This window comes from Diabrotica undecimpunctata, chromosome 2, assembly GCF_040954645.1.
Source record: "Diabrotica undecimpunctata isolate CICGRU chromosome 2, icDiaUnde3, whole genome shotgun sequence".
NCBI classification, from domain to species: Eukaryota; Metazoa; Arthropoda; class Insecta; order Coleoptera; family Chrysomelidae; genus Diabrotica; species Diabrotica undecimpunctata.
In genome coordinates this window covers 132553020-132574257 of record NC_092804.1, presented here as the reverse complement: position 1 = coordinate 132574257, position 21238 = coordinate 132553020, and the positions used below count along the sequence as shown (strand labels likewise).

The window sequence follows — 21238 nt, the reverse complement described above, 5'->3', positions numbered from 1 at the left end:
GACAGGTACCCCGATCGCCTTACATCGAGAGCTGATTTGAGAAAGCTTCTTCCGAAGTTTAAACAAACATGTAGTGTTCAAGATGTCAAACGATCTGGTCGACCAACAATTAGTGATGACAAAAAAATTGACATATTTATAAGTACAATAGATAAGTATATACTTATCTATGTACAATAGTACATAGATAAGTACAATATTTACAATGTTGCATTCCAGGTGAGCCAATAACTAAAACTTAGTTTACTAAAAATAGTCTGAAGCACTTTGTTTTTCTCATTTTGTTCTTGAATTTTTTCAGATGCCGGGAGATAAGGTACTTATATTTATTGAATACATAAATTTAGTTTAATTTAATGCAGTTAAAATGAAGTTCGTAGTGGCATTTTTATTGTTAAACGTTTGTAAGTAAAAACTAATTTTAATTATTTATTTATAATGATTCAGCAGGTAACCCTTGCCTTTGTCAACATTCTAAAATGTACAAGATTAGGACCAAAAAGTTATTGTAAAATATATAAAAAAACGTAAAACGGGACACTGACACTAATGAATTGGCAGAAGTAAAAATTTATACCTGATATCTCATAGTTTACTGTCATTAATATATAAATTACTTTTATATGGGCGTATCGTTAGTGTTTTCGAGAAAGGTAAAGTGGAGATATGCTATAACTTATGGTGTTATATTCAATATTATTTAAATCAGGTTGAAATATATTTTATTTAGGTTCTGTGTATCTTTTTTGGCATTGATTGAGTTAATATTTCTTTTTATTTCTATTGATTCGTATATCTCCCTCTTCTTTTTGTTTTGCTCGGTTTGCAGTAATGTTGTTCTTGTCATATTTGTGAGAATGAATTCTGGATTGAAGCAGTTGACACCTTTACAGTTAATGCGTGGTATCTTGTAAACAACATATGATTTTTTAAGTTTTGGAGTTTCTGTTTTTAGTTTGGTGAAATATTTATTAAAAAGGTTGTTGCCTTTGTAAGCCACTGTTATGTTATATTTGACCAAAAGATTTGTTAGTTGTTAGGATAAACCTTTTATACATATATGGAAGAATTGCATACGTAGTCTTGATACCCTTGGGTTTATTGTTACTTTTATTGTTGTAAAATTTATTTAGTCTTGATTTGAAAACACTTTCGGTTAGATGTTCAGGATATGCATTATTTAGGAGGGCATTTTTTGCTTTTTTTTATTGCAGTTGGTCTGTATTCTGGATCTGTTAGTTTTATAGATCTATGATCTATCAGCAAGACTTATAATTACAGACTTCTTATGGGAGAATGGATGATGAGATTTATAGTTGAGATATCGTGAACACCATGTTTCTTTTGCAAACCACGTAGTTTTAACTGTGTTATTAATGCGATGTAAGGTGACATTTGTTTTATTATTCTGTTTAATTTCTAATTTCTGTCCATTAAAATCTAAGTGACCCATGACAGATTCTTCTAAATCTTCCAAAACCAGTTGAGCAATGACACTAGAAATACTTGCAGCCATTGCACGTCCATTTATTTGTTGGTATATTTCCTCCTTATATAAAAAGTATGTTGAGTTTAATGTTAACTCTACAGATGATTGGACTTCTTGCAATGGGATGTCAGTGTACTTTTTTATGTCATTCCACTTCTTTTTAATGATGTCAGTGGCAAGTTTTATCGGGATGTTAGTGTATAGTGAAATAAAATCTAAAGATATTAATTTATAGTTATTTGGTACGTGAATGTTTTTAATTTTAGAAATAAGGTCATTGAAATCTTTAATATAAAAAGGATGTTTATTTGTGATATTAGAAATAATGTTTTTGAAGAACTTCGAAAGACTCTCGAAGGGTGATTGAATGTAGGAAACGATATGACGTAGATTTCAATGGCACAATAAAATCTAGTTCCAAATTTAATATTACTTATTGAACCTAAACCCAAAAAATACTGAGAAATCTGAACCCTTAATTGGGTTACGATGATTATTTTTCACATTTTAGGTATATTTTTAGTTAATTACTATATTAATGTTGTCTGAGAAATATTAATGTATTACCTATATATGGGGTGTAAAAATAAAGTTGTTTTGCTACACCATGTGGAATTTATTGGAAGCAATATTTCAAGATAGTTTCATTTTGTTCAACATTTTCGTAAAAAAATCGTCGATATTCCTATTATCAAAAAAGAAAAGTACGTCCAAAGCATAACGTGATTTTATTGAATTATAATAGTCATTAATGGAAGCAGTTAGATGGCTATGAAAAATCAAACAATTTGACAGGACAGTTTTAATCTGTCAACATTGTTTACAATTCAATAAATTGTTTTGCTGTTTTGCGTATGTTAGTTGACATGGACCGTATTTCAAGAAATCTGAGCCGAGATGAGTGTGTGCAGGCAATTACTTTAGCTAATTTAGGGTTGAGTTATCGTGAAATAGGCTTGAGGTCAAGAGTATCTAATACTACAGTATCACGAGTGATTCAACGTTTTCGAAAAACTAACGACCGTGAAATACTGTACAAAGGCGTCTCGCTAAACAAGATCGTTATTCGACGGCCAAGACAACGCTATGCACAGTGCAACATACGACCTTACTTTGTTTGGAGGGTCTGTAATGGTGTGTGGAGGAATATTTCTTACAGCGCGAACGAACCATGTTGCTTTACGAAGAGGTTCTTTAACAAGTTTAAGGTCTATTACAAACATTTTGTCTAACCATGTAGTTCAATTTGCTAGATAGGAAATGATTTTCTTATAATGCATGATAATGCTCGACCACATGTTGCACGTGTGGTCTGTGATTATTTGGACTAGGTTTTAATACAAACCATAAACTGGCCCCCTGCAGCCCTGATCTACATTCCATAGAGAATTTGTGGGATATTATTGATTGCCAACTAAGAATCCGACAACCACCACCTGTCTCTCTTGACGACATAAAAGTTATGATGAGGGAAGTTTGAGATGCAATTGATCAAGAACAAATACGCCGCATGATTTTAAGTATTCTTCGTCGCTGTGAATAAATAATTAGATGCAAAGGTGGAAATACTCGTTACTAAGTGTTTTTGGGAGAAGATTTGTTAACGATTATTTGGGTTATGTTTTCTTAGGCTTTGGTTGTATTAAATGTCAATAAAGTTTCGTTTGACATTTTTGGATTTAGACATTTTGATATGGTACACAGCGCCGGATAAAGGGGCGGACAAGCCGGGCTACCACCCGAGGCGCCAAATTTTGAGCGTCGCCTGTATAAAAATAAAATATTTTTTTACATTCATTATTTTTTTATATTTGTCATGAGAAATTGATTAAATAATTGTAATATTATTTATAAGAAAACTATTTGTCTAGTAAGAATTCATAATAACACAAAAAAAATCCATAGGCAAAAACAAAAATTTACTAATACAAATAATAAAACTTTTATGGCTTTCATCACACAATATTGATGCAAACAAATGCTTTTTCTCTAAAAAGTTTATTTAAAAAAAAATATGAATAGTCAGTTATACTAGATACTGGCACGCGCTAGACTGGTGCCTGTCAAACACTTTAATGGTTAAATAATTTTGTTCTGTTAACTTTTCATTAACAACACTTGCCTTCTTCTTCTTAACATGCCATACACCAAAGTGCGTAGGCGACTATCTCATTACTAGAATTCTGTTCTTGGCGGCGTGACACAGCTCACCTGTATTGTGTATTCCTGTCCATTCTTTAATATTCCTTAACCAGGATAATTGTTTGCGGCCGGCTTCCTCTCCTACCTTCGATCTTCCCTTGTAGGATTAACTGTGGTATTTCATATTTTGCTCCTCTCAATATGTGCCCAAGGTAACCAATCTTGCGTTTTTTAATTCATTCAGAGTTCTCTTTCCACGCCGGCTCTCTTAAGGACGTCATCGTTTCGAACTCTATCCACCCAAGGTATGCGCATCATTCTTCTCAATGACCACATTTCAAATGCTTCAAGTTTGTTGATAGATGTTTTTTTCAAAGTCCACGTTTCCATGCCATATATGCTTGCCGTATGTGCTTTAAAGTGACAATCATGTCTTTTGTGGTCATTTTATTGATCTTCAATGGGTAAGGCTAAAAGTAATAACCACCAATAAACATCATTTTTGAGTTTTCGAAGTATAACAGTGGTAATCACCATCCGCTGTCTCTGTCAATATCATGTCTTAAAATAGTCTAAAAAAGAAAAGATAATTTTAAATCTTAACTGTATGACCTTAAATATTAAAAACGAAATGTGTTTAGATAAGTCTAAAGAAACTAGTGCCAAACTCTACACAATTGAAAATTAAGATTCCATGTGTGATGCATTAAAATAATACAACAGAATCATCATCAACTAGCCTATATTTCCCCACTGCTGAACGCAGGCCTCCCGTAAAATTTGCCACCTATTTCTATCTTCAGCTTCTTGCATCCAATTTGTGGGATTCGCTTTATATCATATGTCGATCTAGTCGGTGGTCGTCCTTTGTTTCGACATGTCTCTTGTCATGATCGCCATTCCAGAATCTTTCTGATCCATCTGTCATCCGTCAATCTGGCAACATGTCTAGCCCAAGCCTATTTAGCCATGGCCCTTTTTTCAACTGCATCCATGACTCATATTCTTTTTTTTTGTTTCTAGGTGTGATACTTTATCTCTAATGATAATACCTAACATTAATCTTTCCATAACGTGTTGTGTAACTCTGATTCCATTTATTGTTTCTTTGTCAGAGTTACTGTTTCTGCACCATATGTAAGGACCAGTAAAACACATTGGATGAAAACCTTTCTTTTTTAAACAAACTGAAATATTAAACTTGAAAATGTTGTTCAATCTATCAAAGGCAGCCCATGTTAGACATATCCTTTTTTGTATTTCAGTTGTCTGAATATCTCGGCCCAAGCGAATCTCATGCCCTAGATATTTGTAAGCTATTACTTGGTCGATGCTATTGCTTTTAATCTGAATCTTTTGTTTTTGACGATTCATAGAGCATTTCCTAAATTTTTGTAGCTTTATCAACTTGTCAGATATTAGGTAGTTCAAATCATCTTCATTTATATTAATGCCCATATATACCTAGAACATATAATACAGCTGTAAACAATTTCAGGGAGGTAGTATCACCCTGCCTAATTTCACGTTCTATATATTGAAATATTTCATCTTTTTATTGATTTTTATATATAAACTGTTTTCAATAATTAAACATCATTTTGTTTCAATTCTCAACAATACTAAATAAATCTCAAAACTAGATAAACGATATGCAAAAAAATTATTTATTCTCTTGGAGTGAAAAACTTACAATGTACAACTTACATTTAAAAGTAAATTAGTATAGAAAAAAATAATTTTTAATAAAACTAATAATATGTAATTCCTCCATTGGCCTGTATGAATGTGTGTAGGCGATTTGGCATGCTGCCGATTAACTGGTCGCACTGGGCTTGCGGAATTCTCTCCCATTCTTCACGGGCAGCACCTTTTAGTTCTCGAAGTCTACTAGGAGGATTGTTTTGCTTCTTGATGCGTGTTTTGAGAATGTCCCAAGCATGTTTAATAACGTTCATGTCGGGGGAATTCGAGGGCCACTGTAATGTAGATATTTCTTCTTCTTCCAGAACATTTTGTACTGCTGCTGTTCGATGAGGAGGTGCGTTGTCATGCATAAACACAAATTCATCATCTATTGCCCCTCGAAATAGAAGTACGATAGGATTTAAAATTTCCTCGATGTACACAGCACCAGTGATTCTTCGCTAGAGAACCAGCAGTGCCGTCCGTGTACCACACATAATACCACCCCAAACCATAATACTGCCACCTTCAGATGGGACACGAGGTTGGGCTGTTTCTAGTCGGGTTTGTCGTCATGGGGCCCTCCAAACCAGTGTTGTTCGCGAATCAGATACCAAGCCAATTTTTGACTCATCAGAGAACATCACGTTATTCCCGTTAGGACCATGATGCACCATTTCTCTAGCCCATTGCAACCTTACTATTTTGTGTTGGTAGGTTAGTTTAGGAACACGTAGCGGTCTTCTACGATATAAATTTACTGCATTTAATCTGCGTGTTATTGTTTGCCATGAAATATTCAGTCCTTTCTGAAGCCTAGAAATTTCTCTGGATATACCACTTGTAGATCCCAGACGCTTTCTACGAACTACAGTGGTATTTGCCGGTCTTGTGCTGCTATTGTACATCGACTTCTACCACTTCTGGGACGATCCTTAACGTCATTTGTATCTTGGAATTTTTTTTTTATTTTCAATACAGCACTCTGAGTAGCACCAACAATATTCGCGTTATAACTTTGACTAAAGCCCTGTTGTAACAAAGAAATTACTCTAGGTATGTCAAAATAAGATATCACGTTTCTAGGCATTTTTAAACGGCTCAATTCAAATTTAAACAAAAACTAAAAAAATGTGTAAATACGCTAATCATGTGTATCAGAATGTGATCAAAATCATACAAAAACGATTCAAATTTTTTATCATTTTCATTTAAAAACGCTCTACAATGAATATTAATAACAATTTTAAAACCACCATAGGCGTAGATATATTATTTGTAGATATTCCAAAACTTTTGGACATGTATATATATATATATATATATATATATATATATATATATATATATATATATATTTTCGTAGATACTCTTAACCAAGGATGATGATCTATAGTATCAAACGCCTTTTTATAGTCTACGAATATAAAAAGAACAGGCTTGGTGTATTCTGTGCACTTTTCTACAACATAATAATGTGAAACAAATCTGCAGTGAACTAAATTAAAAGAATTGATTAAAATACTCAAAAATAAAGCATTTAGTCAATTTTAGTCAAATATTATCTTTTTGGTCATATAATATATAAAAACAAGTAAACTTTCCGATTATTTTGTCGAATAATCATAAGAATGTTGGCTAAGTTAACCAAATTAGGACATTACGGAAAATTAGATTAATATGAAGTAAAAACACGTAACAAAATAGTATTACAGAAGTAGGATAGAGGAGATTATAAGTTTAAAATAATCCCACTGAAGGGGTAGTCCATGATCCTCATTTTGTATATAGCTATGTTGGTATCAAATTAATTTTTATTTTTTTTATTTAAATTTCCAGATGCGTCGGCCGAATCTTTGGACACCGAACCTTTAGAAGCCGGAAACGTCATCATTGAAAAAATTCCTGGAGGTTTATCCGGTTCCGGTACCACCACACGTTATTGGGATTGTTGCAAACCAACTTGCTCGTGGCCGGGAAATGTAAATTACAAAACCCCAGTAAAATCCTGTCAGGCTGATGGTATTACCGCAATCAACTCTGAAACACAATCGGGGTGTGTGGGCGGAGCTGCTTATGTCTGTACTAACCAAGCGCAACGTTCGGTAAATGACTCTATCGCTTTAGGTGAGTTCTAGATATTTTTCAAAATTTTGGAAAATATGGTGTAAATATTTAAGTTTCACTAATAACTTGGTTTATTACAAATCATTTATTTAACTTTCTATTAGTGACAACACAGTTTATGTAGAATTTTTTAGCTTTATGTTTTCTCCTCTATAGGATAAAAGTTTTTCAACCTGTAGGTTGCGACCCCCATGGTCCCGAATTCTTGCCCGAGAAGATGTGGTAGCCAGCTGAGTAAAAGTAAAAAAAGCAGGTTTATATTTCTTACACAAAACAACTTCAGTGTGGAGGATCTGCCTGTTATTCATTTTTTTTTTTAATACTGATTATGTTTTAATTATCTTTGTAATATAAATATCTTTAAGTATTATTAGGTAGTATCGTTAAGTATCTTTAAGTATCAGTATACTCATAAGAATTTTTTAGACGCTACGTCTTAGTGTCCTCCTCTACGGAGTAGAAAGCTAAAGTCTTACAGGAGATGCTACAAAATGGTTAGAGGTATTCGAAATGTGGTGCTACCAATGTATGTTAAGGGTCTCTTAAGTTATCTTAAGAACAACTAGTTTAACATTTAAATAATTAGACCACAAACAAGGAATACCTCTTTTCTGATGATGATAATGATGATGATGATGATGACAAACAAGGAATAAAGTTTTACTAGGAATTCTTTGATTTGATCCTTTACAATTAGAATGTTTTCTTCCATCATTTAAAGGATCTTGCTTAAAATATTCTATGCTATAAAATATGCTAAAAATATTTCAAACAAGAAATGTAGCTGAGATAACTTTGGACAAAAATTTTTATTAGCACTTTTTCTGTAAAATAAACTTTCTCAGAAACAACGCTTGGAGCGACCGGCGATTTTAAATGTGTTAAGCGTGCGAAATTAATTTTTTAAATAAAATTTGTATCAGCTAGACGGAAAAATTTTTATATGGGTTTTGATCAGGGTGTTCTGTCGACAAAAATTAAAATGGCTTTTAAAGATAAAGAGTGCAGCTTTTGTACGTATTTTTTTATTTTGTCGTAAATAGCAAAAATTGTTAAAAGTAGAAAATTTTAAAGAACCGTATCTTTTTTAAAATTAGTCCTACAATCTTCTAAAGAAGGCCACTTTAAAGATAATTATTTTTTATTTATATTTCATATACCACCGCATATAACTATTTCATATTATTCATATTCACATATTTCAACTGCGTAGAAAAGAGTTATAGAACAATTTTTAAGAAAAATAGAAAAAAAAAGGCCCAAAAAGGATGTGACTGAATCACTGAGAATCACGTGAGTTCCTGTTCTTTTGCTTCGTTTTTAGAATATATTTTTGTCATTTAATGTTAAAAACCTTTTTTGTAGATGTACATGTATATGTACGATAACTGCATAGAATTCACATAAATGCACCCTTATACATAGGAACAAATTCACCCCTTTCTCAAAAACGCATTCTTTTAAATGTTAGCACAATACAATAAGGTAGCACAATGGTAGAAATAATAAAACCTCTCTAACGTTGTAGTTCCTTTTTAAAGTTCATAATCAGTAGCCTATTAATAGCTCTTGAAATCCCTCGAAAGTGTCACAGAAAATGACTGTATTTAATGACACTCCATTTATCTTAACGTACAAATCTCGTATTCTACTGCTTCCTATGTGATCCAAATATAGATTGAATACACCTCGATATATATATATATATATATATATATATATATATATATATATATATATATATATATATATATATATATTGTCTGTTGTAAAGTATCGTGTTCTACTTGTAGTAGTTGTGCGTTTTGACTTCAATCTAAATTTCTTTATAATTCGGATATCCTTTTCAATAACTTTGGTTTTGTAAAATATATCTATTAGCTTATGATACTGTACTTGATGAAGAGCTTTTCACAATCGATAAAATAAGCAAATACATCTTTTATTTGATATCTGTATTTCTTCAGTAGTAGGTTTATACTGAATAGTTTCGCGTATGCCAAAAGAGTTTCCTTTGTAAATGGTATAATAATTAAAAGAACTCTTACTGGCTAAATTACATAGATTTACATGGTTATAGCCGCCAAATATATGGATGAGTTTCTACCTAAAGTCTGGATAGAAACTATGTCTCACGACCAGCAACACTCGTTGAGAGCGTACGTTGCCATGAGGTAAATCTACTTAAAATTTTAACATCGTACATAATTATCAACAACAATGTAATCTATTACCAATTAAATACCATTTAATATATTTGGTGGCTATAACCATGTATACCTAGTAGCAGCACTGAAGATGGAGTAATCAGTCCGAAAACGTTCTGTGATTTAGCCCGTAAGGGTTTTTTTAAATATTGTACCTGTCATAAAGGTATAATATACAATATTGTCTTGTAGAATCAACTGTAGAAGTCAGCATTTATTATTTTACACATAATATGGCTAAAGTAAGCCAATTTTCTGTTATTTACGGTGCCTCTGGAGAATAGTTATGTTAGTTGTGTGGTGTATTATATATGAGACTCTTAACGTACGCAGGTAGCACCATATACCAAATGCGTCTAATCGTTTTGTAGCATCTTCTGTAAGACTCTCTACTCTTTCTTTCTAAGCTTTCTACTCAGAGGACACTAAAGATGTAACATCTAAGAATTCTTATGCGTATATTGATACTTAAAGAAAAGTTGCAGAGAATTTTCCTAGGAACGTTAACTCTTTCTAACGGTGTATCGTTTATTGTACTTTGGGCATTTATGTTGGCGTTCTGACTAATTGTCATTCTTTTTTTCGGCTTAAAATTTGGGTTTAGGTCTTATTTATTAAATGTTTCTACACTATCTATCATCCTTTGGTCAGCAATACGGTATCGTCTGCATATCTAATATTGTTTATAAGTTGGTCATTTACTGCAATACCATCTTCTGATTCGTCCAAGACTAAAGATATTTTCAGAGTATATGTTAAATAATGGTGGTGACAGTATGCAATCTTGTCTAACTCCTTTTTTGACTGTGAAGATATCGGACAGTTTATTTTCGAATCGCACTGTTGCTTTTTTTTTAGAGATATAGGTTTGAGATTAGTCTTATATCCTTGATATCGAGTCCCGATGTTTTTGTGATATCGATTAGTTTCTCATCTAGTACTTTGTCAGATGCCTTCTCGAAATCAATGAAACGTGCATACACATCGCAATCGACATCCCTGGCTCTCTGTATAAGAACTTGAAAAAGTAAACTGAAAAGTGCTTCACTCGTTCCGAGTCCTGCTCTGAATCCAAATTGAACTTAACTAAGGTGTTCTTCTAATTTGGTGTATATGCGCGAGTGAATGATAGTAAGGAGTACTTTAAGTGCATGGCTCATCAAACTGATTCATCTATTTTCCTCACATTTCCTAGCGTTGGCTCTTTTAGAAAGCGGAATGAATATTGATGGTAGCGATTTTTTTGGTAAGTGACTAGTCTCTAGTGTGCCTCTAATACAGATACTACAGGAAATTAACTATTTCTTGTGAATTTTATGTATTATAAATCATATGCAGTTATAAATGTGGATTTTAAGCAGTCTTATGGGATCTCACCCAAGTTATAGATATCATTAAATAGATTGACAAGTAAATGAATGTTTTCATCATTTATACGCTTTTCAGTACTTCAACTGGTATACCGTCTAAGCCAGCTACTTTACTGTTTTTGCTAATTGCAAGTGAGTGTATTGTTATTTGTCGACATTATTCATATATTCATGGCGTTAGTTACTAAGTGTACGTTCACACAGACTGCTATGGCGCAATCAGCGATGCGATGCTTTCCTATCCGATGATATCAAACACTTGTACCTTAAGCGCCTTGTTCAAATATGCTTTAAACCATGGTGATATCATTATGTACTCAGGTAGCTGCACAGCTCAGAACCAGAACATAAAGCTTAGTTTATCATTACTAAAACTCGTTCTTCTTCTTCTTTAAGTGCTGTCTCCCGATCGGAGGTTGGATATCATCATCACTATCTTTACTCTATCTACTGCTCCTCTAAAAAGTTCTATAGAACTGCATTTAAACCAGTCCCTTAAATTCTTCAACCATGATACCCTCGTTCTTCCTATACTCCTTCCTCCTCTTATCTTTCCCTATATTATCAGCATTAGCAGTACATATCACTGTCCCCTCATTGTAAGTGTCCCGTGTCGCAGATATTGTAACTTTCTTATTTGTATTGTGTTTATTATTTCGCATTTTTTGATCATTTCTCGCAATACTTCCGTGTTAGTTTTCTTCTGTGTCGTGAAAGATCCTCAAATGACCGCTACTTTTGTTGATCACAAATACCTTGTATCAGAACAGCTTCTTCTTGTTGTTGTAGTGCCTAACCGTTTAGGATGTTGGCGGCGACCATCATGGCAATCTATATTTTGCAAACTAAAAAGATTTGTGGTTGTTGTGTTGAACTACGTACGTAGATTTTTCAGCCAGGAAATCCTTCGCCTTCCTAGTCCTTGTTTTACTTCTACTTTTCCTTGTAGTAGTAATTGCAGCAAACAATATCTTTCGCTGTTCCTCATGATGTGACCGAGGTATTAGATTTTGGCTGTTTTTATTGTGGTTAACAAATCTTTTCCTTTTTGCATTCTTAATTTAAACGTACTGGTTAGTAACGTGGTCGGTATAGGATATCTTTAAAATTCAACAATAAAGGAACATCTTGCTTTCTCTATCCTACATTTGATTTCTAGGGAATGATCCCAATGTTCATTAACGTTCCTACCAAGGTAAGTGTATGTTTTTACTCTTTCTATTGGCTGACCATTCACACTGATTCTTTCAATTTGCTGTTCCTTCTTAGAAATCATCATACATTTTTTTTAATGTTCAGTGAAATAAGACCGTGTCATCCGTGTATCTGATGGTATTGATACATTCTTTGTATTAAAACATAGTTACCTGCATAATAATGCTGACTTTGATGTTATTGAGTTAATGGCAAAGAAGAAGGAATTTATTTATGATCCTAAAAACTTGATCAATTTCATTTCATATGCTAAAAAGGTAATCAATTTCAAGTAACAGTAATAAAAAGAGAAGAGTAGAATTCTTCTTCGCAAAAAAAAATTGGAAGATCGTATATTCAATAGAATAATAAACAGAGGAGGGAGTAAGGTAAATTTGTTAAAGATGAAATGGTTGAGGTATTGCAAACATAAACCTAATTCTGTTTTCTAAAAAGACACTTTGCAAGATGATTTTCCATTCTACCAATTCCAAATTAATATTTCAGAAGCAGCATCAAAGAGAAGATCTTCCAATTTATGAAATATGGTTTAAGATGAACTTTGTCTATATCGCAGGCCTGTAAAAAAAAAAGACATGCTTAATCTAGTGACGATTATTCCGCTGCACTAAAATCCACTTTATAAAAGTTGACCTATCGAAAATGTCATAATAAGTGCCTTAGCCTCAAAAGCAAATACCTAATCAAGACAAAATAGTACCATTGATGATTTAGAAGAATACATTGATTGATTGTTCAAAAATTTTGGTGGACATTTAATATATGTCATTTTTTTATTATATACGTATATATGTACGTGAATACGTGCGTTCGTGCAAAACTTTTTGAACAAGTTCTGTTTTCCGAGAATAAGTTAATTTGTACTACCATCAATCAATCAAAAATTCTTTTGGTATGGTTTGAAGAGTTATTATTTTTTGTACAACCGATTTCTAAATAAACTATTAATTTTATTAATATTTTTTATTGACTTACAGTGATTGACTTCTGAACCCTCCATAATCTCAAAAACATTTTTTTTAGGTTTTGTAGCTGCTAAATTCATTAACACCAAGCGGAACATGTGCTGTTCTTGTATTGTTTTCAGATTCAAACCAGCAGAACTTGCTCACAAACAAATGGTCTTACAAGTTACTAATACTGGAAATGACGACCCATATGCAACTCATAACGAGTTCGATATTGCAATGCCAGGAAGTGGAGTTGGGTATGTTAAATGGATTACATTTATGTATTTTTTCTACCTCATGTATCAAGATATTAAATTTACAAGTTAGACATAATCCATGATGATCTCATAAAAAATAAATTTAGGAAAAATATTCTCCTTCTTTTTTTGTACTTGTCCATCCATTTTGTATGATTGTACCATTCTCTTTGTCTCTGCTGACTCCATCTCATTATATCTTGTATGCCAGATTGTTCCATGATGATGTTGATTCTCATCCTGTCTCTTCTTATTTTTCCTGATGTTGCTCTTCGTATCTTCATTTCGGTTCCACGAAGCATTCTTTTGGTTTTAATGGTGTCTTTCCGTGATTCTATTCTATAGGTCATTACAGGTCTGATATAGGTTTTATAAATTTTATATTTGTTGTCCGTTTACAGTTGTGGGTTATCAGAAAGCATCTGTTAAACATTCAGATATGACTGCGTCCTTATTTATCTGCTCTCTTAGGTCTCTGACTAAATCATGTAACTGGACAGATCTAGTACTACGCCAAGATATTCCAATTGGTTCAGCTTTTTTAGGAGTTTGTTCTCCACTACGAGTTTACATCTAATTGGATCTTTAGCTCTACGTTTTCTGCGTGAGTATGCTCATGTTAAACCGACAGCATGCTTGGTAGAATCTGTGAACTTGTCTTTGTCTGTCCTGATAATCTGCAATCAGGACTGCGTTGTCCACATAGCACACATTACCAATTCTGCTATGTCTGAATCTGTATCCTAGCAGTATCGATTCCACATCTTCTATAAATTCGTCCATTAGTATGTTGAACGGGAACAAATTGAAAGTATCCCTATCTGATTGCCCCTGGGATTAGCAAGTTAGCCGTAGTGGGGTCGTTTGTTTTAATTTTCTTCGTATTTTTGATGTTTATTTGTTTTATGATTTTCAAGATGTTTGCTAAGATTCGTTTCTCATACAGTTTCTGTAATATATCATTAAGAATTCTATGAAATCCTTTTTTATATTCACAAAACATACATATGCTGTCTTATTATATTCTATCGAATTTTCGTTCACTTGTTTCGTAATGAATATTCCCTCCTTCTATGATTTATTCTTTCTGAACCTTGTTGTTCTCTGATCTCTATTTCTGATTTCACTGTATTCTTGAGTAGGCTTGTAAATAGCTTTATTGTCGTATTTAAGAGAGTTATTACTCTAGTTCTGCTGATATGTTTTTTGACCTTCCTTAAAAATTGCAATTGTAATACTGGTATGACGGTCGTTTGGTATCTCCATTCTTTCTAAAATTTTGTTAAACAATATTTCCTGGTCCCCATATTTTAACAGTTCGTTTGGTATTCCATTAATTCCTGACGATCGTCTATTCTTTTAAAGTCTTCATTCTCGCTATTGCTACTGTTTCTTTAGCGATATATATTTCTTCCGGTTCTATATTCTTCTGGTTTTGTATTCCGGTTCGTCGTTGGTTTCTTTAGTTTATATGAAGTTCTTTGAAAGATTTTTTGCATAGCTCAGCCGGGATTTCCTTGGTCTGTACAAATTCATTTACTGGTTTTTTCCATATATTCCTTATTTGTAGTATCTTCCATACTTTTCTCTGTGTACCGTAGATGTGATCCATGTTACTCGTGAACTTAATCGAATGTTCTCTTTTTATTGTCTCTATTCACGAGTTTATTCTGGTTCTGATTTCTGTCTAGATTACACGCTGTTTATTTCTACCCGCACTTTTGTATGAAAAATAGTTTTTCCTTTTTGGTCTGTAGGTTCTTTGACTTCTTGGCAAAACCAAGGTTTATTGTTTTTTGTTGCGTTGCATTGGTGTCTCTTTTCTATTTTCCTACAGATTCTTTAGCAGCTTTTTCGATATAATTTTTAATTTCGTTCGAGCAACCAGAAAAACTGCCATAATTTCAAGTGGTTATCATACATTTATTCAAAAACAAAGGTATTAATATTTATAAATTACTGCAAAAGTAAAGGTTTTTGCATTATCTCGTAATTACATATTCTACAAGTAGTGGGAAAAAAGGAGAACAACACTTAAATAACAACGGACATGAATTGTGACATCAAAAATCACGAACACGTTCTTTAGACATAAAGATATTTATAAATACACATGGAGTGCTCGAGGATAAAGATCGATAATAATAGACTACATAATAATAAACGAAAAATTACCAAACCAAGTAAAATATAGTTCGCTGTATCGCAGAAATGATATATATTCTTACTACTATTTCCTACTGGGAAAAATTCTTAAATTCGTTATAAAATATATCAAATCATTACTCAGACCGAACTATGTATATTACCTGCTCACCTACATAAAGCAAATAATTAGTTAATAAAATAAAATCGTAAAAAAATAGTAAACTTCAATAAAAACTGTATTCTTTCATTACTGTGAATATTGGGTACATACAGTCAACAAAAAACTAATATCTAAATAAATTGCGGTCCTCTATTAAATTAAAATGGGCGATTCTTCAAAAAATAAGTTAATTATTACTTAAAACGTCAAAATGAGAACCAAGGAATATGGACCACAATTTGCCAACCGAAAAAGCTTTTTGGTTCGTACGTAATATTCTGAATACATAAATGAACTTTTAAAGTTTAACAATAAGAAATCTGGTTCGTCAAATACACATTACGAGTTACACGCAATATACTCAATAAAAGATGTAACTTTATAATGTACAAAATAAATGGGAATCTAGCCATAAAATATATAAATTATATAAAAATATATTTAATCGAATATAATATTGTAAAATGAAATGTCTATTCACACTTAACTCAGAATTAACAGGTCAATGATCCAAGTCGTTTATTCAACTCAGGTGTTAACTCAGGTGTTTTGAAGCAAAAAGAGAGTAAATACGACTCTTCAAATTTGGGTCAAAATCTGATCTCATCTGGTCGAGCAAAATAAAACAACGAAATTAGTAAGGTGATGACACGATTAGGATGGCTACTGAAAGTAGCCTGCCGGTAAGACTCTAGAAAGATAAATTTTTCTATATTTTATGATCAAACGAAACATGATAAAAATAATAAAACTTACTGCAAAATTCGAACTATCACCACACACCTGTTTCTAAGAGACTAATTACTTAACGTCTGGAGCCATATCACAACAAAACTAATATGTCTCAAAGCTTGGCTACTTAGTATTTATATCCTTAAGCCACACAACGTAAACTTATTGCTACTATAAACATTTTTAATGGGTATTTCGAGAAGAAAAGTAGATCTGTTTTTATAATACGCAACTGGTTGCGTGGTCGCCTTAACCAGACTAAACACAGACAAAATTTATTATAGGGAAGTCGAAATACAGCATAGTTAAACGTAATATAAACAGTCTACGAAATATAGGACAAAGTTTAGGGGCCGCTATTACCAGAAAAATTAAAACGCTACCAACAAGAAAATAAAAATAAAGCGCAGGAAAGAATTACTACAATGGAACAAACAAGTTAAAATGCATAGTACAAGTATATGCAAAATAAAAAAAGAGGAAAACAAAGAAATATACAGTGAGGCTCGGAACGAAGCAAAAAAGGAATTTAAAGCAAGCACATCCGCAAGAATGTGAAATAGGAAAATAAAAAGACGGTTTACGAAAAGGGAGCCTACTAACTATAAACCTTGTTAGGATGTAACGTTTAAAATATAGAGACACTCATCATAAAATTGAGAGGTTTTAATACATTAGAATATGCCCATGCTTGGGTTGGCAGAGCAGTACCGTAATACATGGAAACCTACAGCTTCTTGTTTGAGATGGAAGGCGTTGAATAGCTGAAAAACCGCAAAAACACAAAAATAAGAATTTAAAAAATTAGACACAAATAAAATTGTAAAGACTAATCATTATGTTTTTTATAGGTATTACACCCAGGGGTGTTCCTCCCAATGGAACGCTGATGTTTCCAAATGGGGAGATCAATATGGTGGTGTCCACAATATACAAGAGTGTCACAACCTTCCCACTCACTTGCAACCAGGGTGTGAATTTAGATTCAATTGGATGAACGGGTACTCGAATCCCGATGTTACCTTTGACGAAGTAGTATGTCCCAAAAGATTAACTGATATTAGTGGCTGTTATCCCGCATCTCATCCTTAGGTAGTAAAAATATTGAAAATAAAATAAAGATAAATAGCATTTTATATTCAACTACTGTATATACCAGATGTGTCTAAACTGTCATCCCTTGTGGGATCCTACTTATTCTGTAAAATATAGTCTGTATCGGCTATGAATATAGGCAAACATATTTTATGATGTTTAAATTTTTTTATAGAGACTTTAATAAAATAAACCCAAATAAAGAAAACCAATGACTATTTTCTTAGTTTATGAATCACAATAATGTTTATTAAATTAAAAAATTACAATGTAAAGACATAAATACAAAGAAAAATTTACGAAAAAAGTAATTATTATATATATATATATATATATATATATATATATATATATATATATATATATATTATATATTCATATATTTTGAGGTGAAATATTTATTAGCTTAAAAAATCCCACTACCAATAAACATCATCATCATCATCATTGGTGCTACAGCCCTATAAAAAAGCCTCGACCTTCCCAAGTCTACTACGCCAGTTAGTTGTATCCATTGCCAACTGTTGCCAGTTTGCTGCGCCTATTTGTCTACCATCCTCATCTACACCATCCCTCCATCTGAGTTTTGGCCTACCCCTACTTCTACTTCCCACAGGATGTGACATAAGGATTCTTCTAGACGGGTTGTTCTGCTGTGATCTTGCCAGATATCCTGCCCATCTTAGTCTTCGTATTTTTATAAAGGGTACTACGTCTTTACCACCAAATATATGTTTATATCTGTGATATATCTCGTAGTTGTACCTCCTTCTCCAAACACCATTTTCACAGATGCCACCGAATATTCTTCTCAGGATCCTTCGTTCAAATATAAGCAGGAGATTTTCATATGTCAACACTGGTTGATAAGGGTTTTGTATATGGTTATTTTTATTTTTTGCCTTAAGTTTCTGCTTCTCATATGTCTACTCAGTCCAAAATAGCATTTGTTTGCTAGGATTATTCTTCGCTTGTTCCACTACCAATAAACAAATAAGTAAAAATGTTCAATTGGACAAAACCTGACATTTCATAAGTGCAGAAAATTTTTCAAAGTTCGGATCAAATGAATTAAGGCAATTCTCAAACGAGAATCCAAATTTTGACCTGTTAATTGCGATCGATGTTTTGTTTTAATCGTGTTAATAAATGAAAATGCGTAAAATGACGTTTCGATTTACACAGAAAATAGTTTTCAAAAAAAGATTGTTTAAGAATTGTGTTAAAAAGGGTGTATAACCGTCAAATTTGTTAATGAGGTTATGGTCATAAGTTTTCATAACAACTATAAGTCTAAATCTAAACTGTTGTGTTCGTATGTACTTTGGAGATATCGTGGTGGATGCCTTCGGATTAAATAAATATACTCGTAATTTGTAATTCACACTTTTATTTTTGTCAGCCATGTAAGTGAATTAAATGTATATGAAATAATTGTCAAAATAACTGTCAAACTTAATGTAAATTTTGGGATTTAAAAATAATAATTTTTGGCGATTTTCTGAAGATATTGTAATTGTGCTAACTAATTATTAATCTTCTCGAGATTTGGTATATTTAAATTGGTTATTGGTACATAAATACATTGTCATTTATCCAGTCAATGTGAAATAGAAGTGAGCTCGAAGTGAACTGAAAATATTTCCAACAGGGAACGGACCAGGATCAAGTGATTTTCAGTACTCTACAGTGCAGTTTCCAACTGTAATGCAGAACGAGCCTACAAACTTAAGACATCCGTATTACCAAGTAAGTCAAATAAATACTCAAGATCCACCATTGTGCTCAAATCAACTACAGCCAGTAGTTGTCCAGCAAACCAACTTGTCTTATTCTCATACATCAAACTCTCAAATTAACTTAAACTTAAAAAACAATCCAGAAACACAGAATGAATATGATTCGATGTCTGATGAAGAACATGAAGACTCTCAAAATAATAAACACCCATGGCAAACAATAAGATAAAAAAAAGGCTTAAACGTGAAGTTTCAAAAGAAGAAGAAGCTCCAATTACACTCTCAAGTAGGTTTCAGCCACTTCCACAGGAAAACTCCGTAATTGATACGAATAAAAATCCACCAATCTCAAAACCCCCTCCAATTTTTATATATGGCGTGAATGACTATAGTAAAATGATAGATAATTTAGCTCAAGCAGTAGAAGTAGAAACTTAATTTACTAAAGCCTTAACAAACAACACAATAAAAATTTTACCAAAGACACCTGAATCCTACAGAAAACTAATATAGCACGCACTAGAAGAAAATATCGTCCACCATACATACTAACCTAATGAAGACAGAGCATACAGAGCAGTTATTTGAGATCTACATCACTCCTTTCCGATAGATGAAATAAAAGCGAAAATCCAGAAAAAGGGTCATAAGGTATGGAACGTTACAAATGTCAGACACAGATTGAGCCGTGAACCATTACCATTATTTTTTGTGGACCTCGAGCCTCAAACGAACAACAAAGAAATATTTGAACTACAGTATATAGGTACAACATTGTAAAATAAGGGTAGAACCACCGAGAAGTAAAAGAAATATACCATAATGTAAACGATGTCAAGAAAATGGGCACACTAAAACGTACTGTGCAAAACCATATAATTGCGTGAAATGCGCTGGATCACACAACACGAAGGACTGCAAGAAAGCAAAAAATACGCCAGCAACTTGCACTAACTGCAACGAAGACCATTCTTCTAATTACAGAGGATGTTCTGTTTATCGAGAACTACTAAATGTCAGATACCATGACAAATCAAAACAAATCACCACTCAAAATCGTGTCAACAATCCTAATGTAAATATACCTACACAACATCATGCTTATAATTTCAACAGAATCAGTTATAGAGATGCTACCATCGGAAACATAAATGCAGATAACAAAAATAACAATAATGAATTAGCAGATAAACTACTAAATTTCCTAAACGAATTCAAAAATATGTTCTCTCAACTCTTAAACCAAAATAGCATGATTTTAACCATGTTAACTACAGTCATTAACAAAATAACAAAATAGCTTTCAAGTCACTACGAATTGCGTCGTGGAATGCTAATGACATTTCAAACCATATATTAGAGACATCACTGTTTTTAAAAATATATAATATAATATATAATATAGACATTCTATTATTAATATCTGAAAGCCATGCCACACAAAGAACGGTTATTAAGACACCTTACTATACTGTGTATTATGCACACCATCCAGACGGAGGAGCACATGCAGGTTCTGCCGTTATTATTAAATCAAAAATTAAACACTATGCAGTTTAACCTTATATTACGGAAAAAATTCAAGCAGCAATCATTAAAATCGAAACAAATACCTCCCTCACTGTATCATCAGTCTACAGTCCACCTAGACATCCAATTTCAAGCGAAGAGTATCATGATTTCATACAAACTCTTGAATCCAAATTCATAGTAGCAGAAGATTGGAATGCCAAACACACTACATGGGGTTCCAGATTAATCACGCCTAAAGGTCGAAAATTAATAAATATCATCCAACAAAATAACTTAAGATACTTATCTACGGGAGAACCCACAAACTGGCCTACGGATGCCAACAAAATTCCAGATTTGGTAGATTTTGCTGTAACAAAAGGGATATCTAACATCCATAGTGCAATAG

At 32.7% G+C, this 21238-nt stretch overlaps 1 protein-coding gene across 1 annotated transcript; it reads left to right on the top strand.

Annotated features, from left to right (window-relative positions):
- Positions 1-310: 310 nt before the first annotated feature.
- Positions 311-17786, top strand: LOC140434903 (endoglucanase-like). Its single transcript, XM_072523523.1, has 4 exons — positions 311-404; positions 7157-7444; positions 13260-13443; positions 17335-17786. The coding sequence occupies exons 1-4, from the start codon at positions 368-370 to the stop codon at positions 17573-17575; spliced, it is 750 nt and encodes a 249-aa protein (XP_072379624.1). The 5' UTR covers positions 311-367; the 3' UTR covers positions 17576-17786.
- The last annotated feature ends 3452 nt before the right edge of the window (positions 17787-21238 follow it).